The sequence below is a fragment of the Acinonyx jubatus genome, chromosome D3, assembly GCF_027475565.1.
Source record: "Acinonyx jubatus isolate Ajub_Pintada_27869175 chromosome D3, VMU_Ajub_asm_v1.0, whole genome shotgun sequence".
NCBI classification, from domain to species: domain Eukaryota; kingdom Metazoa; phylum Chordata; class Mammalia; order Carnivora; family Felidae; genus Acinonyx; species Acinonyx jubatus.
Genome location: NC_069392.1, coordinates 6,373,852 through 6,400,243, shown reverse-complemented (window position 1 = coordinate 6,400,243; position 26,392 = coordinate 6,373,852). Strand labels below are relative to the sequence as shown.

The window sequence follows — 26,392 nt, the reverse complement described above, 5'->3', positions numbered from 1 at the left end:
GATTCTAAAACGTTAGAAGCAAAATAAAAAAAGAATAGGATCTGATTTTTCCGGATAGCTCAACCCCCCCAAAATTAGACTCACCTACAATCCGTTGTCCATCCTCTGTTCTCAGTCGAACAATCTGCATTTTCACATTTGTGCCACTGACAGATGCTAGAACACCCTCAACCTTTGTCCAGACACTCAGTACGGAGCCACATAATACGTAGTATGTGCGGCAACGAAGACCTATTTCACAAACTAATCCCAAGCTTGCCTTTTTACAGTTGCCACGCCTAGGAAAAATAGGGGAAAACATATACGTATACACATACACGCATGTGAACAGCTAGCAAAGTCTACCTAGGTTTCAAATGGAAGATGTCCTAGTCCAATTTGCCTTTCTTTATTGACAGTTTCTTTGATTACGCTCTTATTGACATATTGGATTATCCTGTCCAGTGTAAGGTGTCATTACTGGTTTGTTAAGTTTCTAAAATTTGTTTTAGAAAATAAGATTTCTGGGGCCTGACTCCCAGTTAAAAGGGTTTATTTACTGGGTTTGATATCCATTTAAACATTTGTCTTTTGAAAAATTTTTTTCATTTACATCCAAGTTAGTGAGCATATACCGCAATAATAATTTCAGGAGATTCCAGTATTCATCCCCTATGTGTAACATCCAGTGCTCATCCTAACAAGTGTCTTCCTTAATGGCCCTTGCCCATTTAGCCCATCCCCCCACCCACAACCCCTCCAGTAAACATTTGTCACTTTAACATCTGTTAGTTTACTATATTGACGCTAGCTTATAAAATAATTCTGCCAGTTACTTCTAAAGTATTGAACAACCAATATATCATAAATCATGTCACTGAGAAAGGCCTCAGCAAACCAAAAGAATGGAACTACTAAATTTTTTTTAAACTGTAAGAAAAAGAAGACATGGTTTATAAAATTATACAATTTATAAAATTTTTAAACTTATAAATTTATATAATTCCTCAATAAAATTATATTTTTAATAGTAATTCAAGAGGATACACAGTAGTATTGGGCACTTGTCTTGCTAATGCTCAAAGCAAATGTTTTAGAGAGGACTACTGTAAGTTAACTTTAAAAATACTTTATCTTGAAAGATTTTCCTAATTTCCAAAACACTAATTTGCTCTCAAAATGAAAACAAAAAACATTGCTCATATCAAATTTATCTTCCTACATGTCTTAAAAGAAAAATAAACTAGCTAAAATTCATCCATGTCCTGTATTCCTTTTCATAAAATGGGCCAGATACCCCATTGTCTACTTAATGGGTGAGGAAACAGTGGGTAAGGAAATAGGGGAACCATAATGTGCAGGGTATTACGTGCCCTCCACACCTACGGCCTCAGCTGAAGTGGACACTGTAAGTTAGGGGATGACACAGTGACTTGAAAGAACACACCTCCAGCCAGCCTAGTGGCACAGTAGGACCACTTCCAGGGCTCAACAACAGTCTTCTGGTGCTGTCAGCAACTCTAATTTCCTAGAAGTTTCCTAGCCTTAAAAATGAAAAGTGATTTGGGATGCCAGTACCCTTTTTTTTTTTTTTTAAAGAGAGAAATAAATAAACAAACAAATAAATGAAGGGAAGGAAGGAGAGGAGAGGGAGAAAAAGTCAGCTTTAACAAGGAGGATAGACAAGTCCATACTGCCAGACTGCAGCTGGCCGGAAGTAACAAAGCACTGGTGAAGAACACAGGGGACACCTGAACAGCGTGTGGTCCACAGACATACAAGCAATTCTAACTGAAGAATGACACCTAACATCAGGTAATCTGTTCACGGACTTCGAGAGACAGACAACTAAAGAGCAAACGTGTGTTTCAATTAAGTCTTGATTACATTTTGGAAAATACGGTGAGAAACATGAAATACTAACCAATAAGCATGAGTACAAGTGTCTGCAGATGAATTATACTGATCTAACCAGTGGATCAGGGCATCATCTGAGACTACCTGTGAAAATAAGACAAAAATTCCATTGAAACAGGATTGTTTTAAACAAGCTGGTTGCCTTCCTATGTTCTCTAAAGCCAATTTACAATCCTCTCTATACAGAAAATCTGGCCCGTTACTAGCTGCATTTGAGCGCCCTTCATAAAATCCTGCCATTAGGCTCTTCCTATGTAACAAATGTTTCCAATAGCTAGTTTAATGTTAATTGTTGAAACTGGCTAGGAAGAATAGTAATACAAGGTAATACTAAGAATAAATAATAGTAATGCTAGAAAAAAAGTAGTCATTCACCGCTTTTCTACAAATCGTTGTAAAACAAATATTTTTAACGGTTCTATTTTTTTGAGTTGACGCTGGAAGTTTCTTTTTCTACAACACAAGCTCTTTCAAATAATCATCTTACAAGTTTCTTAAATGGTTGATAACATTAAGACTGGTATGTTAATGTAACAAAATGTGACAAAATGTTTCCTAAAAATAATTTCCCTGTAATCAAATAGGGAAAATTCACAACATAATTTTATATATAGACATAAAGCACTCCTAAACAGTTTCAATATATTATTATAAAACAAGTATTCATAGATAGTATAATACAAATGAAAAAATACCTTCTTATATTTCTTTTTTAGATCAGCATAAATTTCTAATTTGAGCTGTTTTCCAGTATTTGGTCTATAAACTAAGAACAGCTTCTTTTTTGGGTTCACTTCTTTAACCAAGATGGCAGTTTTCTTGTTGTTCCTTATCTATTTAAAAAAAAGTGAGAAAGTATAAAGATCTGTACTGCATACCTTAAGATACACTTTTTTGTACCATCACATTAGCAAGTGCAATCCTTTGAAAGACTGTAACGCCAAATAGGCACATGAACCTGTAACTGTGGAAAAGGACAGCAGCTGCTCATCTACCTGAGTTTTTACAAGGTCTCACCAGAATGAAGACTGAACCTGAATTCTTAGGTACACTCAAAACATAGGTTGAGGGCCAAGACACTCCTTAGGAGATTGTTTAGAATAAGTTTTAAAGCATAAATGTCCAGTGGAGACAATTTCGCTTGTTCTAGGCCATGTTCTTGCCTCAGAGATCCAGGAGATAGGAGATTAGGGAGGGGGTAGAAAGGGTCTTCAGAGGAAAATCTTTTTACCTCTACTCTATTGTTCTTTAAGTGTTTATTATTTTTGAGAGAGCAAGTGTGAATGGGGGAGGGGTAGAGCGAGAGGGACAGCAGAGAGCCTGGTGCAGGGCTCAAACTCATAAAGGGTGAGATCATGATCTGAGTCGAAACTGGACACTTAACCAACTGGGCCACCCATGCACCTCCCATTTCTTCTATCATTTATTTTGAGAGAGAGAGGGAGAAAGGGAGACCGTGTGCAGGGAAGAACAGAGAAGGGGCAGGGCAGGGAGAATCCCAAACAGGCTCCAGGTTGTCAGCACAAGAGCACAACGCAGGACTCCAACTCACAAACTGTGAGATCATGATGTGAACTGAAATCAAGAGTCAGACATTCAACTGACCGACCCACCTAGGCGCCTTACCTCTCTATTCTATGTTTAGAAATTTTCATAATAAAATGTGTAAAAAAAACAAACAAACAAGTTACTCTCCTTGAAGTTACAATGAACCATAACCTCTAAGATAATGATTTTGATCACCCACAGTTCCCTGCACCCATCTATAATCCATCCATCAGGGCTGTCTATCCCTACGGTTGCTGTAGGGTGAAGTTAAGACATCACATGATCTGTAAACAGTAAAGCTACGATATAAAAAAGCCAAAATGTTGAGCAAATAATAAATATATATAGGTAAAAAGGGAAGACGTGGATGTATCAGACAAATGATGGAACTTACACATATTTTTAATTTTTTTAAAAAAGTTGGGAGTTATGGCAGAAATACTAAGAGGAAGGAAAAAGCCCATTAAACTCAAGGAAAATTAAGACTGGAAAATTAACATCTCCTTTAAAGAATGGTGAACAATTTGTAAGCAATAATCTCTGGAGCAAAACTGAAGGAAAAAAAGAAGTTTCAAAGTAAAGATACTTTCTCAGCCCCTCTACAAAACAAACTGTTCTCTGAGCTACTAACTTTACATTAATTCTTACACTGATAAAAGAAAAACACTTAATATTTTACTTATCTCTCATAGATATTAAAGATCATTTGTATGATCTTGAAACATTGTTTATACATTTACAAAGTCTATAAAACAATAGCTAAGGTAAAAATTACATTTTCTGATGTTTTATCAGTTGATGTGAAACTCCATATAATAATTATGCTTGGAGGACAGTGTTTAAAGCATTTAACAGTGTAATCTATCTTTACAGTGTCAAATTAGTTCATTACAATTACAAAATAAATCATCACGTTACAGTGGAAATAAAAGCGATTTTGACATGGTTTTCCTAATGTTAGCACACATTAAACACTGTAAAGCACACCTGCTTGTTTCTGTAGAGTGTCAAAGACAAACAACACCTGCACCTTCCTGGAAGGATTGCCCCTTCTAAGGCTGCGTCTCCTCACATCCAATGGCCCGCTGCCGTGCAGGAAGTAACAAAGGACCAGTGTTACCACGCCCTTCCACTCAAAGGGAGACGAGGATCAGCACGTTCCTCAAAACCGACCAGCGTGTAAATTCTGGCCATAGTTTGGAACAAATAAAGAATAGCCAATACCCTAGCCCGCATCAATAAAAATCCCATCTAAGGGAGAATAATAAAATCTGTTGAATTCGATCAGTAATTGTGATGTAATACTGGTTTTGATATTATGATGCTGTAGTTTTATCAAATGTTACTGTTGGTGAAAACTGGTGTACAATTTCTCTGTATCATTTCTCATAACCTCATGTGGATCGACAAGTATCTCAGTAAGATTTTCAAAAAACAAATTAACTAGGAGCCAGATTCAGTTTGAGAGCTTTGCTCTTGGATCAAGGGCCAGTAAATCAGGACTGTGACCAAATCAGGCCTGAGGCTCCTAAGCTTAAGAACACTTTAAGGAAAGCGATGCCTGCATGGCTCAGTCAGTTAAGTGTCCGACTTCAGCTCAGATCATGATCTCACAGCTCGTTGAGTTTGAGCCCCACATCGGGCTCTGCTGACAGCTCAAAGCCTGGAGCCTGCTTCAGATTCTGTGTCTCCCTCTCTCTCTGTCCCTCCCCTGCTCGTGCTCTGTCTCAAAAATAAACATACAAGAAATCAAAACAAAACAAGAAGAGTTTAATAGGAAAGAAGGAAGGAAGAAAGGAAGGGAAAAACAAAAACAAAAACAAAAAAGAATAGTCAGTGGAAACCATCTATGGCCTACAAAACCTGAAATATTTAGTATCTGATCCATTGTAGAAGTTATTTAAGGATACCTGTTCTACATAGCTTATTTATGACAGCATCATATATGGCCTCTTTTATGCAGTTACATCTTCAACCTGGTCTTCATTTACAGTTGGCCTCTCCACAAATTTTGCAAATCAAAACTAAAATGTGGCACATACATACAAAGGAACATTATTCAGTCACAAAAAGGAATGAAGCACGGACACATGCTACAACATGAATGAACCCCGAAGGCTTTTATGCCGGGTGAAAGCCAGACACAAAAGGAGAAGTATTCTATGCCTGCACTTACATATACGAGGCACGTAGATATGCATATTCATAAACAGAGGGGAGATTAGAGATTATTAGAGGTTAAGAGAAGGGGGAATGGAGAGTGTTTAACGGTTGTAGTTTTTGTGGGATGATAAAAAAGTTTTGAAAATAGAGAGTGGTGATGGTTGCACAATACTGAACATAATGCCACTGAATTATACACTTTAAAGGAGTTAAAGCGGTAGATTTCGTTATATATTTTACCACAACTTTAAAAGTTAACAATGTACACTGAACTATACACTGAAGTGAATTGGATGGTATATGAATCCCATCTCAATAAAGCTGTTTAAAAAAAAAGAAATGAAGGAATAGATTAAAAACAACTCACGACAAAAAAAATAAAAGGTGAAAATCTAATCAAGTTTTTAATGTTTGTTTTTGAGAGAGAGAGAGAGAGAGAGAGAGAGAGAGAGAGAGAGAGACAGCGTGAGAGTGTGGGAGGGGCAGAGAGAGAGAGGGAGACAGAATCTCAAACAGACTCCAGGCTCTGAGCCATAAGAGAGCCCAATACAGGGCTTGAACTCAGGAACCACAAGATCATGACCTGAGCCAAAGTTGGACTGAGCCACCCAAGCACCCCTCTAATACTTAGATAAGAAATCTTGATAAAAGAGAAATTCAAGGAAACCATACTAAAGTCTTTGCAAATAAAAATAACTTAGAAAATCTTCTGAAATAAAAAGATTTGAAAAAGAAAAAAAAAAGATTTTAAACTTCCTATATTGAAAGAGCGTATCACATACCTGAAAATACTAAGAATAACTAATACCAATATACGTTCACAAAATTATCAAACTCTGAAGGGAATCCTTTGAGTATGTAGATGAAAACAAAACAACCAAATTAAAAAGGGGAAAATTCTGGGCACCTGGGTGGCTCAGTCGGCTAAGCGGCCGACCCTTAATTTCGCCTTAGGAGGTCATGATCTCATAGTTTGTGGGTTCAAGCTCCACCTCGGGCTCTGAGCTGACAGTGCAGATCCTGCTTGGGATTCTTCCTCTCACTATGCCCCTCCCCTGCTGTGTTCTCTAAATAAATAACATTTTAAAAACGAGGGGGGGGGAGGGGAAGATTCACTGAACTGCATAAGATTTATGTTATGTATGCTATACCTTAATAAAAACATATAAAACAAGAGCTCAGAAAAAACAATCTTTTTTTAAGCAATTTTTTAATCTTTATTTTTGAAAGAGAGACAGAGTGTGAGTGGTGTACAGAGAGAGGAAGACACAGAATCCAAAGCAGGCTCCAGGCTGTCAGCACAGAGCCTGACATGGGGCTCGAACTCACAAGCTGTGAAATCATGACTTGAGCCAAAGTCAGATGCTCAACTGACTGAGCCACCCAGGCACCCCTGGTAAAGTGGTTTTTAAGTACAAAGGCACAAACTTTAACCATTTAAGAACTCAGGGAGTAATGCTCCCAAGCCCTTCTTGAGGATTCTACTACAGAACAGGCTTCAAACAAGATGATTAGTGATAGTAACCTCAGGACTAGTGAGAGGTGAGCATTAAATTTAAGAGCTAAGGTTAAGTATTAAAAGAAAAGCATACTATGTAAGTGCCATATGCTAACAATGCAGAAAAACACAGCTATGTTTTAAAATGGGAGAATGAGGGGAAGGAGAAGCCCCCCCCTCCCCCCAAAAAAACCTCTCATGCTTTTTTTTCCAAATTATTTTCAGGAATACTTAGGTATAGTATCGTTATTATTTTATCATCCTGTGCGCGATGGAGAATAAAGATTATTACTGCAGAAGAAAAGAACACACAGATACCAGAGAAGAGAGGACATAAAAATTCCACAGTCTTTAAGAGGAAAGTTCAAGATATTAGGCCCTATGTGATTTCACATAGACACGCATGCATGCATTTGTGGATGGAGGGATGTGTGTCTAGACGTACACACACATACATATACCCACCTCCCTCCCTCCTCAGCTCTGACAAATATTAAAGAATTATTTACACTAATAGCTAAAAATGAATCAATGTTTAAGATACAAAGCTTAATATAAGACTACAAAACTATGCAGTCCTTTATATTGGCAAAAGAAGGTCACTATCCCATGCAAAACAGTCCAATTAACTAATATGTAACAATCCAAAACTTGTACCTAATATCCTTCATAATCCACTAAATGAAAGTGTCTATAAAAGGACAAACCCAGTTACAGAGATAAATGATCAAAACAGAAAAAGCTGAATACAGCTGGAAAACTGGCACAAAGCAAGTAGATACTTCGAATTCTGGCAATGGTGATACATTATCTATCTTCACAATTAGCACTGCAAGGAAACAAGTCTTACTTGCAGTGACAAGTAAAAGCCATCATCTGGTCCTGTCAGCTCAGCCCAAATCTTGGTAGCTTCCTCCCAAGACATTCCTCTCTCTACACTAATCTGTAAAAGAAATAATAGAACTTAAATTACACTCATTTCTGTGAGTGCCTGTCACAAAAGGAAATTACATTTAAATGTGCACATTCTCCAAACTTACAGTGTATAACTCTACATGACCAGAGGTTGAATATCCTGGAGTCAAAAACTTCTTAACATCACTTTTCCTCACTTTTTCATCTCCAGAACCAAGATCTTAAAAAAGAAAAAGCAACACAGAAGTGAAAAAAAGAACATTTTATTAGGAACACACAGGACATTTTCCAAGTTTCTCCACTTACCTAAAATTCCCATATCATATCTTCCATTTTTTTTGGCATTCTGAACAACGGCTGTAAGTGTGTCTGCAAAATACTGAAAGAGCGCATTCTGCTGGTGCACCTCCATGCCGAGAATTCTGTTTAAGAATTTTCCTATGTTATTATAATCTGCAAGGACAAGATTATATCAAAGATTTAATACATTCAAATGGCAATTAAAATCTACTCGCCCCTGGAATTAACAACAACAACAAAAAAAGATGGGGCGCCTGGGTGGCTCAGGTTATGACTCAGTTCAGGTCGTGATCTCGCAGTTCGGGAGTTCAAGCCCCACAACAGGCTCTGTGCTGACAGTTCAGAGCCTGGAGCCTGCTTCAGATTCTGAGTCTTCCTCTCCGGCCCTCCCCGACTCGTGCTCGGTCTCTCTCTCCCAAAAATAAACATCAAAAAAAAGAAAGAAAGGAAAAAGAAAAAACTCATTCATCTAGGCCTAGGCCAAGTCTCCTTTCTCCCCCATGCTCTTCCCTCACAGCCTTGACATCCCCCTGCTCCCAGAACAGAGCTGTAACCTGACCATGTCTACCTCTAACAATTAGTATGGCCACATACATGCTCCAAAAGATAATGATCCTATTGAATTTCTGCATCTTCAACTCCACTTACTGAAAGTATGAACACAATTTAGCACATGAGAATGCTTGTTCTCCAACATGAAATCTTGATTTATAAAGTTCTAGGTGCTATACGTCTGTGAAGCTCAACTTTGGCTACAACGTTTGGAACTGTGGGAAATAGCAATGTCTAAGCCCCAGCCCTGGCTTCAGCATTTTCTAAAAGCTTGACAGTTGATCATACATGCAACCTGGGTTGAAAACTGCCGCTATATGGACACAGTAAAGGTTTAATCTCTTTTGAACAACCACATTAGCAAAAACCAGCCAGAGTGGTTTAGGAGGAGCGCTGAGGAGGGATTGAGAACTACAAACTTGAAACTTCAAACTGACAAAAGTATAAACAAAAGGGGCTGTAATGATACAGCAACAGTTATGTCTATGTACAAAACTCATACTCTTACCTTTATCTAGAGTCAGAATTCCTGAGCGATCTTCTACATTTATCAGGCCAACGCCTATCAGTCCCTGTCGAACATCTGTCAAGAAATTGATGAAAAACCTTATAGCCCAAATGACTCAATGAGCTGTGAGATGACCAAACTACATCAAGTTCTAGCATTAAAACACAGCCTAAAGCATTTTTCACAGTTCCTATTAGCTGAATTAAATGGCCATCCCCACAAGTCTTCAGGCACTCCAAAATCCTACAGTATTCAAACTTCACACTATATTACTTCATTAAAATATCTCATCTTCCCAATAGAAGTCACTGGAAGTGGAGATGTTTGGTTATGCAGCTGTCACCCACAGGCCATAAACAATTTTGGACACGTAAAGAAGACTAGCTGATTAAATAATTGTGTAAACAAGCTATTAATCTTGCTTCCCTCTCAAATGTTACCCATCAGCATTGACAAGGTGGTACAAAAGCAAAATGTGTAACAGTTAGTTAACATGTTCTGAATTATGTTACTAAGAAGGCAGTTTATGGGGCCTTTTTTTTTTTTAAGTTTATTTATTGGGACACCTGGGTGGTTTAGTCTGTTAAGCATTGGACTTCGGCTCAGGTCATGATCTCACAGTTCGTGAGTTCAAGCCCCATGTCAGGCTCTGTGCTGACAGCTCAGAGCCTGGAGCCTGCTTTGGATTCTGCGTCTCCCTCTTCTCTGCCTCTCCCCCATTCACACCCTCTCTCGTTCTCAAAAAATTAATAGAATCATTAAAAATAAAGTTTATTTATATATTTATTTACTTATTTAAAGAGAGAGTGAGCGAGCATGCCCAAGCAGGGAAGGAACAGAGAGAGAGAGAATCCTAAGCAGGCTACACACTGCTACCATAAGGCCCAGTGTGAACCTGGAACCCATGAACCACAAGATCATGACCAGAGCCGAAAGCAAGAGTCGGACGATGAACCCACCCATGCATCCTAGTTTATGGGGCTTTTTATTACTGACGTCCAGGGTCCAAACCAGACTTACAGAATGAGGGTCTAAGAGAACAGAGTCAATAGGAAAGCATGATTGCATCCTATTTACACATTTAATGAATCAATCAGTACTCTGCTACACACACAAAACTGTTTAAATTCTGTAGGTGACAACTCTGCAGCCAGAGATCTCTGCTGCCAAAAATCCTCCTTTTTGGAAACCAGTCTTGTGGAAGAAAATCTGTACAGAAGGATAACTGTATAATTTCATCACTGTTTATGATGGCAAAAAAATGAAAACCACCTGAATACCAATGAGGGAATGATTAAAAAACTGTTGTATAAGCTAGCTGTAGAGTATCATCCAAATGTTAAAAATACATCAGTGCTGGGACGCCTGGGTGGGTCGGTTGGTTGAGCGTCCAGTTCTTGATTTTGGCTTAGGTCATGATCTCGTGGTTCTTGAGTTCGTGCCCTACACTGGGCTCTGCGCTAGCAGTGCAGAGCCTGCTTGGGATTCTCTCTTTCTGCCCCTCCCCTACTCATGCTATCTCTGTCTCTCTCAAAACAAATAAATAAAATTTAACAGAAAGAAAAAATTAAAAAAAAAAAAAATGTTAGGGGCGCCTGGATGGCTCAGTCAGTTAAGCGGCCGACTTCGGCTCGGGTCATGATCTCGCCGTCTGAGTTCGAGCCCCGCGTCGGGTTCTGTGCTGACAGCTCAGAGCCTGGAGCCTGTTTCAGATTCTGTGTCTCCCTCTCTCTGACCCTCCCCTGTTCACGCTCTGTCTCTCCCTGTCTCAAAAATAAATAAATGTTAAAAAAATGTTAGTGCTATAGCTACTGAGTTTTAAGAGGGGTCTATGTTATTAAATGAGAAAAGTACACTGTACGTGGTATCAACAACATTAAAAAAAAAAAAAAGCCCTGTGTTTAGACAAACAAGGAGAAAAGATGTAGAAGGCGGTCCTTGTTCAGACTGTCAACACTTGTGACCTCAGCAGATGAGAAAGGGGGGGATTAAGGAGAGAGTACTGGTTCTTCATTATATACTTTGACTTTTTTCATTGCTTGTGAGTAACATGTAATTTACTTATTTTTTTTAAGATTTTATTTTTAAGTAATCACACCCAGCGTGGGACTTGAACACACAACCCGGTGATCAGGAGTTGCATACTTTATCAACTGAGCCATCCAGGTGTCCCAAGTAACATGTAATGAAAAAAAAAATAGAAACAAATGAGGGAGTCATTTTAAACACAACAACAAAGAACAAACAACAAAAAAACAGGAAGAAAAAAGAGAAAGAGGAAAAGAATTAATTGGTTCTTTGCTTTGGGTTTTTTTTTTCCTTTTTTTGAGAGAGAGGCAGCACGAGATGGAGAAAGGCAAAAAGGAGAGACAGAATCTTAAATAGGCTCCACACCCAGCGAGGAGCCTGATGCAGGGCTCGATCCCACAACTCTGGGACCATGATCTGAACTAAAATCAAGAGACGGAGGCTCAATCAACTGAGCCACCCAGGTGCCCCTGTAGTTTTTGCTTTGTTAAATGCCACCAGTGATTATAAGCATCCTTGCCAGTACGTCAATATAGCTTGTTACCAATACTAAATAATGAACCAATACTGGTTCAACTGGAAAGGACTTTCTAGTGAAAAATTCTAACTCTACAATAATGTTTCAAATACCCTACATCTACATATTTGCCAAAATATTTTCTTTTCTCTTAAGATTTATTTATTTTGAGGGGTGCCTGGGTGGCTCAGTTGGTTAAACATCTGACTTCGGCTCAGGTCATGATCTCATGGCTCATGGGTTCGAGCCCTGCATCAGGCTTTGTACTGACAGCTCAGAGCCTGGAGCCTGCTTCAGATTCTGTGTCTCCCGCTCTTTCTTTCCCTCCCCCATTTGCACACACTCTCTCTCTCTCCCTCAAAAATAAACGTTTAAAAAAAAGGCTTATTTATTTTGAGAGAGAGAAAAGAGCGTGTACACTAGCAGGGGAGGGGCAGAGAGAAGGAGAGAGAATTCCGAGCAGGCTCCACACCATCAGCACAGAGTCCAATGTGGAGCTCAAACTCACAAACCATGAGATCATGACTTGAGCCAAGATCAAGAGTCGTACGCTTAACCGACTGTGCCATCGAGGCACCCCCTCCAAAGTATTTTCATAACTTTCTGAATTATAAAATAAATCATCAAAAATCAAAATCATCTAGACTACTTACATTCATGGGGAAAATGTATTCTACAGATTTGCAAGACAGGTCAAAAGAATTTCTATAGCACTACCTGGGGCTTTTTTTTAATATGCAAATTTCAAACGTATAGAAATATAAAAAGAATTACTCTATGAACCAGATACACATAACCCATCATCCAGTTTTAACAACTATTAATACATGGTTAATTTTGTTTTATGTACATCCTGTACCAACTTCCACAGATTATTTACTTAGGCACTTTCTAAAATGAAAATTTAAAAGCTACCTGGCATAGTCATTTTAAATTAACGTAACAAATCCACTTTCCTCTATTAATCTAGTATTAACATGCAATAAACTGCCAATGGCAAAAAATACCTCATATAAATGAAATTTAATAATCTGATTGTAAGAAGTCAACTTAGGTGTCTGTTAACCTTTAATTTCTAAATTTTATACAATTTACATCCAAAGAAAATGTAAAACAACAGCACATGTCAGAATGAGTTTTAGTGCCTACCTTGTACTTGTTTTCCTCTATTGTGATTATTTTTATTTTTTAAAGTTTATTTGAGTGGGAGAAAGTGTGAATGGGGGAGGGGAAGACAGCGAGGGGAGAGCAAGACTGCCAAGCAGGCTCTGCATTTCCAGCATGGAGCCTCATGTGGGGCTTCAACTCATCAACTGTGAGATCATGTGCTGAGCCAAAGTTGGACGCTTAGCTGACTAAGTCATCCAGGCACCCCTGAGTAATTATTTTTAAAAGTTACCTTTAAAGAATTCTCCAGGATAGTCCGGAGGTGGTGATACCATAGGAGAATCCAGGTTGACAATAGATTTCATGACAATTTCTAAAGCGTTTCTTCCATACTGCAATAAAAAACAAAAGTCAACCAATTCCAGCACTTGCTACACTTCAATCACATGACCAGCTGAATGCTATAAAAACTATTATGTATGGTACCAAAGATTCAAAAATGACAGGACTTTATATATATGTATATACATATATATGTGTGCGTGTGTGTGTGTATATATATATGTATATACATATATATATGCTAGTTCACACAATAGCAGAAAGCAGATGTCCAATAAATAACTTCCTTTAAATTCACATTTGATTCATTCACAAGTATTTATTATATTCCTATTTCCTAATAAGGATGAAAATACGATTATACTGCAGAGTTGATCACCAAAGGTCTGATATGGGAAAATCTGTGTCTTACAGGATGCTATCATTTTACAGCAAAAACATAAGAGGAGGCGGTTTTAAGTTTTAAACAGTAACCACTTCCCCTTTTTGTTCACCAGAGAACTAGACACTACCACAAATTTTCAGAGATACTGAAAGCTGAAATGTACCTTATTATCAAAATTGAACCTGCTCAGATCTCTAGATTCTGTTGCTCTTCTGTCACCATGTGTAAGCGCTCCCTATCAAAACAGAAAGTTTCCAATCAAGGCACAGAAGACAGGTTAACATTCACCATCTCTTACACACAGCTATACAACTTCAAAAACTTACCAAACTCTCAAGTCTTTTAGCAACAATAGAAGCAAATCTTTGCTCTCCTGCCAATTCAGAAATCAGAAACACATATTCGGGAGCAGTGACTTGGTTTGATCTATGAGTCCGTCCTGTAAAGACATTAAAAATACTGATGTGTATTAAGAGAAAACTGAAGAATGTAACATTTGGGGCACCTCAGTGGCTCAGTCGTTTAAGCTTCCAACTCAGGTCACGATCTCACGATTCATGAGATTGAGCCCCATGTCGGGCTCAGCACTGATACTGTAGAACCTTCCTGGAATTCTCACTCCCTCCCTCTCTGTCCCTCTCCCACTCATACAGTCTCTTTCTCAAAATAAGTAAATATTAAAAAAAAAAAAGTAACAATTACTGTGACTCTCCAAAAGGCACAAAACAGAAAACACTCGCTTGAACAACATCCATATTCAGAGCACTACTCCCCCCTTACAAAAGGACAGAAACTGCCACAGAACTGTCCAATGATAAACATATTATTACTGCTGCCCCACTTGGGGTTAACCACAATGTTTCTGAAGCAAAGTCACTCTGGGTTCTTCCAAAATTTTTATTTTTTAAATCATCAAGTCACAGGGACATGCATGTGTAGGGCAAGGGAGGAGTAATATGCCTTCAGTAAAGCCACTGAGGGCTGGAAAGGACATGAGGTGGCAGGTGCTCTGACAGAGACCACATACATCCTGAAGATCTATAATGAAGATATTCCCAAGGAACCTTATTCTTAGATATAATGCCAGAAACCCCCAAGAAATCCAACACAGTTCTTTTACATTTCTCACAACAGGTAAGAAATGAATTCACGTATTCTAGATTTTTAGGTATATGCAATACAAAATCCACTCCAAAATTACACATACGTCATGCTTTAAGATATCTGACATTAAATATAGGTTTTGATATGTACACATTTCCCCAATGATCCCTAGCTATCTATTAAGTGATATTCAATGTAGGAACTTACCAAACTGCTGAATTGCTCTATCAGCACTCCAGGGTAATTCCAAAGTCATGTGAACCCGTCGCCTTTGATTTTTAGCTCTCCGATCTGCTTGTAATGAAATACCCGAGCTGGCAGCTTCTGAGATGATAGCAATATTCTGTATTAAATGTAAGGGGGGAAAAAATAATCACCTTTGCACAAAGACAAGTAGGCCAGTACCCTAAGTAAATTTCCTAGAGTACTCGTGGTCCACCAATACCTATCCTCCCCTCCTTCTTCAATTATGGAACCCCAAATTAGGCAGGTACACGGCTGCCCAGAATCAAGATTGTATTTCTCACTTTGCAGTGCAGCTAATTGTGGGCATACTCCAGTAGGCTGTAGGTGATACGAACATCTAAGTAATGTCCTTCAAAGTCGAGAACGTGCCCTTTTTTCTCCTCTCTGCTAGATGAAATGTAAAGGTATTAAGACTGAATCTAAAATAGGTAACTTGAAAATGGAGGCCCACATATTAAAGGAATATGACAGAAGAGGCATAGTCTTCAAGGAGCTTTAATGGCCCTGGTCTACATACTCAAACTTGTACATGGGAGAAATTACCTTCTACCTTGTTTAAATCAGTATGATTTTGGATTTTCTGTCATTTAACAGCTAAAACTAATTCCAACTAATACAACTCCCAATGCACATGGGTAAAAATTCATGAAACAAAGTACACAGCACAACTGGTAATACCTCTTCCTACAATCTTTAAAATACGTAGCATGAGCTTTTAAATATACTTATAAAGGGGCACCTGGGTGGCTCAGTCAGTTCAGTTAGTTAAGCATCCGACTCTTGATATTGGTTCAGGTCATGATCTCATGGTTGTGAGACTGAGCCCCACGAAGGGCTCCATGCTGACAGGAGACAGCCTGCTTACGAGTCTCCTTCTCCGGCTCTCTTCCCCTCCCCTGTTCATGCGTGCTCTCCCTCAAAATAAATAAATTTTTAAAATACATAAATGTATTTCCAGAAGACTTTGATAACGGTAACTATCCTCAATTATTTCATTTGCAAAGGCAGAAAAACTCACTGAAATATAAAGAAAAATGTGAGTAAAGATTTAAGATTTTATTCTACTTTTTAAATTAAGGAATTAAGTTTAAGTGCCACTCCTATTTTTTAGCAATCTCATCAGCAAATGCTTATGGTTAATTCCAACTAAATGGGGAAGAACTAGTCTGAGAATCTCAAAATTGACTGATGGTTACTTAACAGTAAGAGGCTATACAAAGAGCCTCTGGAGGCAACCAAGGTCTGTCTCCACAACGGTGAGGTATGCAAGCCAATCTAAACGTCATTCAGAAGAATCACCCTAATATGACACGACACAGCAGTAAGAATCAGCAAAACCAAAGACCATCAGGAATCTGTGTGTGCTTAAATGTATTTTTAGACTCAAAATTAGACTGACACTGGAGAGTAGCATTAGATGTGAAGTCATTAAGATGACCTGTGAGAACTCAGTATTTTCATATTCTGATTAAAAATGTAGAAAGTCTCCAAAGTTATTAAGATCCACATTTAATTTTGTGCACAATAGAAAATACTTACTACATCCAATTTGTGAGAAAATAATGAAAATGTAAAATGTGCAGTATGTGCAATTACTAAAAAATACAGAATAATAACAACATGCAACGCAATTTCTTTTATTTATTTTTAAAGTTTATTTATTTTGAGAGAGAGAAGTGGAGGGAGGGGGCAAAGAGAGAGGGAGAGAGAGAATCCCAAGAAAGTTCATCCTGGCAGCCCAACACGGGGCTCAATCCCACAACCCTCTGACGATGACCTGAGCTGACATTAAGAGTCAGAAGCTTAACCAACTGAACCACCCCCCCACATGTAGTTTCTTTTAAAAGAAAAAACAAAACCAAACAAAAACCCTAAACATTAATTTTAACATATGGGCATTGTTCTTTTCATTGAAAAGCATCCCAGAAAAACATACCTTATCTCCATCCATAAATCTTTGTTTTTCTGTAATATTTAGTATTTCCACAGGGACATCAAGTTCAGATCTTGACTCATAAGATATGCTTCCATCATCATTGCTTACAACCCTCCCTTTGCGGCCAGTCATCTGAAAAACCAAAGTGTCCTTACAATTAAGTTACCTGATTAAGACGCAGGACACCCAGGACTCCTTCATTAGAGAAACGTGGTGGGGGACAGAAGGGGATGATGAAGCCAGTATGTACTGTGCAGCCTGGGCCGCACAGGCACCCTGGGGGAGAGAACACTGAAATACAATCTCTGGTTTGGAGAAGTTCAGATTCCAGCAGAGAAAGCAGATGTGGGGCAATGATCACAAAGGCTGCATGACAGGTGCAGTAACAGATCAGTGTTGGGTAAACACCAGATACTAAGGATAAGAATTCACTGACTCTAGGAAGACAAATACAGAACAAGGTTCTAAGATCTAAGAGAAAATTAGACACATTATTACGAGATCCAAAATAGCACTCATTCCTCAGCATTTTGGAAGTGGCCAAAAGGAACACAAAAAAAAGACCAAGGAGAGACACAGCCCTGATCGAGTCATATTTACCTCAGCAACATTCTCAGGGCCACCAAGTTCATCAATAAGTTCATCCAGGGTATTAGGAGGGAGGTCTTCAGCTAATTTTTCTAGTTTATCAAGTAGGTCTTTCTTCATCTGCTGGGCTCTTTCCACAGCATCCTGACTTGTTATAAGGCTACTGTTACTGTTGGTGTTACTGTTGGCTAGATAAGGCACATTTGGTAAGAACAAAAAAAAAAATCAGTACAAAGTTTAAATATGTTTTGTTTAAAAAGTACATTTCAAGGACAAAGCCAGCTTCCTCTTAAGATACCTGGTGCACTGTTAGGAGCAGGCAAAATTACTGGCGTAGATGAAAAACTAGGTCGTTTTGATCCAAGACCTGATGCTAATAAGGCACTTTGAATAGAATCTGGATCTATACTTTTCTTTTTTTTTTTATCTTTGTTTTTCTTGTGATCTTTCCTGATTAACCAGGGATCTGAAAGTTAAGAAGAGATGTGTCAAATCATTTGTGAACGAAGCAGAATCTTCAAAGGCAGTAACACTTGAATTTTCTGTATTAACTGGTAACTTATAATTGTCACCAGCTACACTGGTCCAGTAATACATCCAACACACCATAAGGTACAATGCCAGAGTTTGAGGTTAAAAAGCACTACACAAAACGGAGGCCACCATCTCCCATAAATGAGATAAACTACCAAAAGACAAACAAGCTTGGGAGTTGTCCACCAAGCAAAGATGAGAATCCGTGCGATGATTTGTACTGCACAGGGGGGGAAAGGAAAAGAAAAAAAAAAAGAAAAAGAAAAAAAATATATATATATATATCTCCCATTTCAGACACAGAGATAAGTATCCTTTAGTTTATATTTAACCGACACACTTACCGTCTTCGTCATCCTCACTAGACTCATCTCTGAACGGGTTGAAGTCATCATCGTCTCCGGAACTCATGTTTTTTGAGCTCTCATAGTCACTTTCTTCATGGTCAGACGCGTCAGATTCACTCCCACTGTCATCAGAACTGCTACCAGTAAGGCCACCTACTTTTCGTGCTTTTTTGGCTTCTCGGGTTATTTCTTCACCTACCCTCAAACCCCCAAACAAGACAGTCAGCCCAAACACACTATTCTAAATATCCAAAAAATTACATTTAACTCATGAGTTATTCAAATGAGAAACACAGAGGGGACGCCTAGGTGGCTCAGTCGGGTAAGCATCCAACTTCGGCTCAGGTCATGATCTCATGGTTCGTGAGCTCAAGCCCCACGTCAGACTCTATGCTGACAGCTCAGAGCCTGGAAACTGCTTCAGATTCTGTATCTCTCTCTGTGTGTGCCCCTCCCTCACTCACTCGTGCTCTGTCTCTCAAAAATGAATAAACATTAGAAAAAAAGTTTTTAAATCACAGGAGAAAACAGAGGAAAAACATTTCCTTAAGTACATAAAACTCACAAGTGTTAACCTTTTAGACTCCCATAAGAAATCAGGTTAAGTTTAGTTATTAAGAAGAAATGAAACATGTCAATACATATCCAAGACTGCCTTTAAATATATGTTTCAAAACAAATTCAGGACAACAGACACAAAACAGAATCTCTGGCATTTTCACACAATCCAACTGCATATCAGGTTGAGAGAACAGACCTAATAATTATAGGTTTATAGAGTACTTAAAAAATAAAATACCTTAAAAAAATAACTTATGGAATACTTAAAAAAAAATCTATAACACACCATTTTAGAAATCAAACAAGGTGCTGATTTGAATTATTTTACTGAATATTCAGAAAAGAGATCTGGAACAAACCATTAAAAGTTCACATATTAATGATATATATGGTAAGAACATAACTCAGCAAAGGGAAACGACCACGCGACCATTTAAGAGGCCACTGATTCTAAAACACAGCATTACTTTTTGTGCCACTACCATAAAAAAATGTTCTCAATTATAATAACCAACCCACTTTCAAGCATGTTAAAAATGTAGGGGCACTTGGGTGGCTCAGTCAGTTAAGTGTCTGACTCTTGATTTTGGCTCAGGTCATGATCCTAGAGTCGTGGGTTTGAGCCCTGCTTGGGATTCTCTCTCCACCCTCCCTGCCCTTCCCCAGCTCGCGTGCTTTCTCTTTCAAAATAAACTTAAAAAATGTGAAAAACATGTACTTACAACAGATAAAAAAAATTAAGGCTCAAGTATCAGCCACTGTGTTTAGAATACACAGCATCACAGACATTCCAATGGAAGTTATCACTGTCCTAGAGAAAGCCTGTGAAGTTAACTTTTGTTTCTTAATGTTTATTTTTGAGAGAGAGAGAAAGAGAGACAGAGCATGAGCAGGGGAGGGGCAGACAGAGGGAGACACAGAATCCAAAGCAGGCTCCAGGCTCTGAGCTGTCAGCACAGAGCCCAATGCGGGGCTCGAATTCACAAATGGTAACATCATGACCTGAGCTGAAGTCAGATACTTAACCGACTAAGCCCCCCAGGTGCCCGAGAAGTTAACTTCTGAAAGCCAAACATCTTACTAAGCATCTAAACACAAGCTGAAGTTTGCATATTATAAAATGTCTAGTAAGCACGGAGTGTATTCTTAAAAATAATAAATTAACAAATGACTCTTTAAAGACTGTAAAAACACCATATGTATGTATGCATATGCAGCTATAACAATAGCAAGGCCCAGATTTTGCTGTGTATTGCCCACTAGCTATGTGAACCTGGGAAGATTCCTTAACCTCTTAATCTTTCTGTGCCTTAGTGTCCTCTGTCTAGAAAACAAAAAGCAAGACCTATTTTCATATGGATCCCTTGTGGGTTAAATGAAACAATGTATGGCCAGTGCTTAATATAGTGCCTAGCACCAAATTGTTCAAGTCCTAATTTAAAACAGGGAGTTACTTGTGTGTTCAAAACCACATAGGCAAGAGTGAAAATATACAACTACATGCCAATTTAAGGAAAGCAGCTCAATCCCAAAATATAGCTGCTTCAAAATGCTCAAATTTACACTACTGTCAACATCATTTAAAGAAAAAAAAACCCACCTTTCCGCTTCTTCACTTTATTTTCTTTACAAGGACTATCTCTTGGTGAACTATTGTTACTTGGAGCTGTCAAATCAATTCCTAACAAACTATACAGTTTTTTTCGATCTGGAGCAGGGAAGTGTTTTTCAATTAGTGACTGCAACACTCCTCTGTTTATAGGAGAAAAAAAGTGACAATTAGTGGTTCAGTTTGCCAAATAGTTTATTATATATAAAGTCTTATTGAATGTATTTTTAAAATACATTTCCTAAAAAGTAAATACTGTATACTTTGTTCAGTTTTACAAAACAGTGATAATCCAGCTGAAATAACTTTAATACTGTAGGTCAACGCTAACTGAAATAAAGTTCAGGCCAAGCCAAATACGCAATTTTTACATTTTCTAGTAACTACATTAAAAAGTAAAAGAAAACTAGACAAACGTTTTTTAATAATACATTTCAGGACATATTCTACTATTATATATCAATGTATCATTTCAAAATGCAATCAGTGAGATGTAAAACATATACTTTAAGTCTCTGAATGAAATCTCCTGTGTTTACATTCACAGCGTATCTCAATTTGGACTAGCCATTGATAGGCACCCGTGACTAGCTCCTACCATTTTAAACAACATAGTAATAGGCACATAAGTACAAAAGACAACAGATTAGTAGGTGCATGTTTTGTTTTTAGAAGCAGTTTTGGATTATATCCACCTTAAAAGGAACCACTTGAATATATCGCCTGAGGCAAAAGATAGGTGGGGCAAAGGTTATTTTGCTAATTTTACTACCACAGTTAACATGGCTAGGGTAGGCAAATAAACTGAGAAATGATGTCTAAAAACTTCTTTTTAAAACTCTTTTTGAATATCCCATGATTGCGTGCAATTTTTATACACAGATTACTAAACTGGGGCAAACTCTACTTATTGTTCGTGTGGATAATGGTAATTTCAAACACACAAAGCTGAAACTAAAACAGAAACTAATCCAAGCTGTCACACATTTCCAAGATCTACAAGACAAAAATCATACCCTTCCATTAGTTCAAATACTGGGCACAATATTGTCAAAATGCTTAACAACTGAGCATTCGTATGTTGTTTTCCAAAGGATATACTGTCATGGATCGCACAGAACTGCAAAAACTAAGATCAGAAAAACTTTAATGATGTTAAGGATGAATCAAAACTTTTGCCTCCAGGAAATGCGAACACTTAAAACTAATCTAAATAAAAACTTAAAACCAAAAACATTACTTGGCAGTTGAAACGAAATCATTCAATTCTCCTCCACCCTCCTCCAAGGCTTCTAATGTTCTAGCTTCTCCTGTCGACTGCAGACCAATTACGACACACTGGAGAGAAAAACAGAATTATAAATAATACCACGCATGTGGTTTCTTAAGATGTATTTTACATATTTAGTTAAGAAAAAGGATTTCAAACAAGAATGACCCATTATTGTACATACGTGCTCATTTATTTATTCTGTATATATCTGAGGCATGCTACTATGTGTAAAAAACTTAGCTAGGAAATAGGATTACAGCAGTGGACATAATTAAAGCCCCTGCCTCAGTTCTTTGGACTTCAAGTATATCTATATTTTGCTGAAAAGAAAAAACTGTATGGCAATAAATACCCACATGTCATCAGTAGTTATATCTATGAATGGCCAAATTATAGTGGTTTATTTCTTTATACTCTTTTCAGCTATCTAAATTCTTTAAAGAAATGTGTATTTTAAAGTCTGACTACATTAATACTTTTACAACTCTCAGAAAGAGCAGGCTTTCCAAGCAGAAAGCCTGAACACACAAGACTAGAAAACATAACCAACGAATCAATCTATTAATGTGTTCTTCAACTTACTTTTCCATTCTTGATTTCTTCTCGAGCTAGTTGCACAACCCTTTTAACTTTGGATGCTATACACAAGTATTTGAAAAATCTCTGGTGAGCAGACCAGAACTGACCCCACATGGATTTCTTCATGCGTTGCTCAGCATCAATCAGATCTGCAGCTTGCTGAAATCGCTCTCTGGCAATGACCCACTGAAGATACACAATCAACATTTTAGATATTTCATCTGTAAGTGTGAATTATTTAAAAATCACTGATTCGGGGCACCTGGGTGCCTCATTCAGTTAAGCGTCCGACTCCTGATTTTGGCTCGGGTCATGATCTCACCGTTTCTGAGTTCGAGCTCCGCATCAGGCTCTACGTGCACAGCATGGAGCCTGCTTGGGATTCTCTCTGTCTCCCTTTCTGCCTCCCCCCCACCCCACCCCCGCTCGTGTACTTTGTCTCTCTCTCAAAAATAAACATTTTTTAAAAATGACCGATTCAAGCAAAATAATGTCAGGTGCAAGACTACTTAACATTAATTTAATAAACCAACTTCAGTAGCTTGGGAAGCTCTAAACAAATGTTTTTCAGGATGTTCACAGTTGCCTCGAAACTCTCCTTAGCAACTACAGTCATTTTAGGGAATAGTTACACTGTAATTTTAAAACTATGCGACTTAAATAAATGGCTTTTTAAAAAGTTTATGCATTTAAGTGATCTCTACACTAAATGTGGCTCGAACTCATAACCCTGAAGATCAAGTCACATGCTCTTTGACTGAGCCAGCCAGACACCCCATTGTAAATAGCTTTTTTATGTTGTTTTATTTATTTATATTTACTTGAAAGAGAGAAAGCGCACATGCACAAGCGGTGAAGAGAGGCAGAGGGGGAGAGAAAGAATCTTAAGCAGGCTCCACACCCAGCATAGACCCTGATGCGGGGCTCGATCTCATGACCCTGGAATCATGACCTGAGCCGAAATCAAGAGTCAGACACTCAATCGACTGAACTACCCAGGCTCCCCAATAGCTTTTTTCTCCTAATAAATTACTTTAACAAAGAGAAAGCTTAGAAAATAGGAAAGTAAGGATCTGGTGATTTATCTGTTGTTTTACAGCAAAATATACTCTTGTGGGCTGACAGACATTAAAAATACTAGGAATTAAGAAATAACTTCTCACCAGCTTGACTGCTTTGTTATACATTTTCACATAGCTCTGAGAAAGAAGAACTTCCTCAATTTTGAAGGTCACTCCAGTAAAGCTCAGCTGTCGAGCAATGTACATTCCTCTAAGTTTCATATCCATAGCAACTATTTCCATGGCACCAACACCTCTGAATAAAATTAAAACACACAGTAACTATCATTAAATATAGTAGGGCTTTAATATAAGCGGAAAAGGTTTTAGCAGTAACACCTCTTTTAAACTGCAACTGAGAACAAATAGCGTATACCGTAAACTACCTTACCTCCGTTCTACTGCTTGGATAAAATCACTGAATTCTCTAAATGGAGTTCCCTCACCCCATATTCCAAGACGGTTCATATAGGCCATGTTTCGTGGTTCAGAAGCACCTGAAAAATCCCAAAACAAAACATGTTATAGCTGAATAAATAACTCACACATGTATCTTTCAAATAAAATAACAACTCACCAGTGGCACTAGCATAAACAACTCTGGCCTTTGGCAATTTGTTCTGAAGCTCTAAAACTGCCAAGCCTGTCTTGGTTGGCTTCGAAGAACCAACAGGACATAAGTTTTTTGCTTTATGGCATTCGTCAAAGACTATCTGTACAGAGTGAATTAAGGAACATATCACAGTAGCAGGTATTTCTAATCTTTAAAGAAGACTTAACTTTTATTTCCTTAAGGTCTTGGGGAACATCCCAAATTTCTGTGGTAGAGGAGTGGGCCAAGTTCAAGATAATCAGGAAGGGAGAGCTGCCACGGATAATAAGCCCCTGAGCATTAACTTTTTAAAATAATACCAACATACCCATCATACAGCTTTGTAAAACCTATAACATTTTACCTTACTGGCCTCAGATTCTTTTTAAGATCACAAACATAAATGAAGCCCTCTACATGCCTCTCTTTGACGTAACCCCTCCCTTTCAAGTCTCAGAAGCAACCTCTGATTTGGGTATTTCTATTAACCTGATATTTAATTCTTGATTAGAATGGAGGAAAGGATCCACCCTGGCAAGAAAGGTCCACCACACAATTTTGGCAAATTCTCTAAGTAGAAGTACAATTGGTAACTAACTTAATGAGCATTTTAAAAACTGGCATTCCTCATGCAGGACAGCAAAAGGTTTGCCATGGGTAAACAGGCTTGAACATCACTAAGTTCAGTTTTTTCCCCTTAGTCGTCTCAGGTGCTTTACTATATCAATATGCACCGTGAATCCCCAAAAAGAGGAATATAGCATTCATCACATCCCACACCTCTTAACATTTCCCTAAACCAGGAGCTTACATACTGGCCTCCTATATGGCAACTACAAAACAGAATCAACTTTCTGACCCCTTGGATGCTGAGCTATCCTAAAAGCTCTCATCCCAGCAATTGCAGTTAACCTCAGGATGTAGTTTTCCAAAGGTTTATTCTCACATGCACTTTTGTGTCATTAAAAAACATAAAAACATTTATTGAAAAGGATACCACTCCATCGAAGTCATCACCACACCAATGCAGAAGTTGTTTTAATCTAGTTTTGTATTTACCACCAGACTGACTTTCACCAATAAGGGAAGAATAGGTAGCAAAAATAACACCCTTTTTCACGCTCCCGTTATGTTTGGAAGAAATTTTTCCATATTTAAACTAAAAAAGAAAAAAAGTTATAAATATACTTTTTTCTCTGAAACATTTATCTTACCTAAGCTTCTATAGCAGGAAACTGGTGAGTCTATCATGGGTTTTAGGGAAGTCAAAGGACCCCTAAGACCATACACAAAATTTCTTCTACATACGTATACACACACACGTACCATTGTATGTATGTACGTACACACACACATAACTTCATGACATAAGGATCCAGTTTTCATTAAAGTCTCAAAAACCTTTTTTTTTTTTGAGAGAGTGCTGGCAGGGGAGGGGCAGAGGGAGAAGAAAAGACTCCCCTAAGCAGGCTCCACACCCAGCAGGGAGCCACCCAGGCCCTCCTCAAAAAACTTCTATCAACAACAACAAAAGATTACAGGGGCTCCTGGGTGGCTAAGTCAGTTAAACATCCTACTCTGGATTTCAATTCATGTCATGATTTCGCCACCATGGGATCAAGCCCCGCATGGGGCTCTGTGCTGGATGTAGAGCCTGCCTAAGATTCTCTCCTCTCTCCCTGTCCCTCCCCTACTCCCTCTCTCAAAAACAAAACAAAAAGCCGAAAGGTTATAAACCAAGCTCCCCTCTAAGAAAGAAGTCACGATATTCATTTTACAAATATTTATTGTGCACTTGCTATATGCCAAGTCACTGTCAGTCCTGTGTCATATATAACGAGCTATGCCAGTCAGTTTTTTAGTTTGAGCTGTCGGTTATCAATTCAAGAACCAGCACCACCAATCCACTCAGTCATACCCCCCCAAAGAGCCGATGATGAGCAAGGCAACACTGAACCAACTTAGGGCCACATGGAATGCTTGTCCTTACTTATTTTCAAAAGGCTAACAGGGAGGCACCTGCAGGAACCAGGTCTGTCTATTCCACCCTGGTAACTCCAGCAGTTGGTGCACAGGAGGAGGTCAGTAAGGGTTTGCTAAACGAACATGAAGATTCTTATCACATTAAACTGCTTTAGATACCTACCCACATTTTCTTCCACTTGACAGTATTGTTCTTACATAAACGCAGGTACAGATACAC

The 26,392-nt window shown here is 38.3% G+C and overlaps 1 protein-coding gene across 5 annotated transcripts in view; it reads right to left on the bottom strand.

The window, feature by feature from the left end:
* SBNO1 (strawberry notch homolog 1) overlaps nt 1–26,392 on the bottom strand; it is a 57,698-nt gene that overhangs the window by 7,457 nt on the left and 23,849 nt on the right. For all 5 annotated transcript variants that reach the window (XM_027044291.2, XM_027044293.2, XM_027044294.2 and 2 more), the window contains 22 exons: nt 25,187–25,348; nt 24,175–24,310; nt 23,989–24,094; nt 23,700–23,853; nt 22,540–22,722; nt 21,925–22,022; nt 20,676–20,827; nt 18,512–18,709; nt 17,932–18,099; nt 17,646–17,821; nt 17,046–17,177; nt 15,071–15,206; nt 14,086–14,198; nt 13,923–13,994; nt 13,325–13,424; nt 9,381–9,455; nt 8,327–8,473; nt 8,146–8,240; nt 7,956–8,048; nt 2,592–2,729; nt 1,904–1,980; nt 85–278 (listed from right to left, as the gene is read on the bottom strand). In XM_027044291.2, the coding sequence (XP_026900092.1) occupies nt 85–278; nt 1,904–1,980; nt 2,592–2,729; nt 7,956–8,048; nt 8,146–8,240; nt 8,327–8,473; nt 9,381–9,455; nt 13,325–13,424; nt 13,923–13,994; nt 14,086–14,198; nt 15,071–15,206; nt 17,046–17,177; nt 17,646–17,821; nt 17,932–18,099; nt 18,512–18,709; nt 20,676–20,827; nt 21,925–22,022; nt 22,540–22,722; nt 23,700–23,853; nt 23,989–24,094; nt 24,175–24,310; nt 25,187–25,348 (2,905 nt within the window). The remainder of the gene's footprint in view (nt 1–84; nt 279–1,903; nt 1,981–2,591; nt 2,730–7,955; nt 8,049–8,145; nt 8,241–8,326; nt 8,474–9,380; nt 9,456–13,324; nt 13,425–13,922; nt 13,995–14,085; nt 14,199–15,070; nt 15,207–17,045; nt 17,178–17,645; nt 17,822–17,931; nt 18,100–18,511; nt 18,710–20,675; nt 20,828–21,924; nt 22,023–22,539; nt 22,723–23,699; nt 23,854–23,988; nt 24,095–24,174; nt 24,311–25,186; nt 25,349–26,392) is intronic.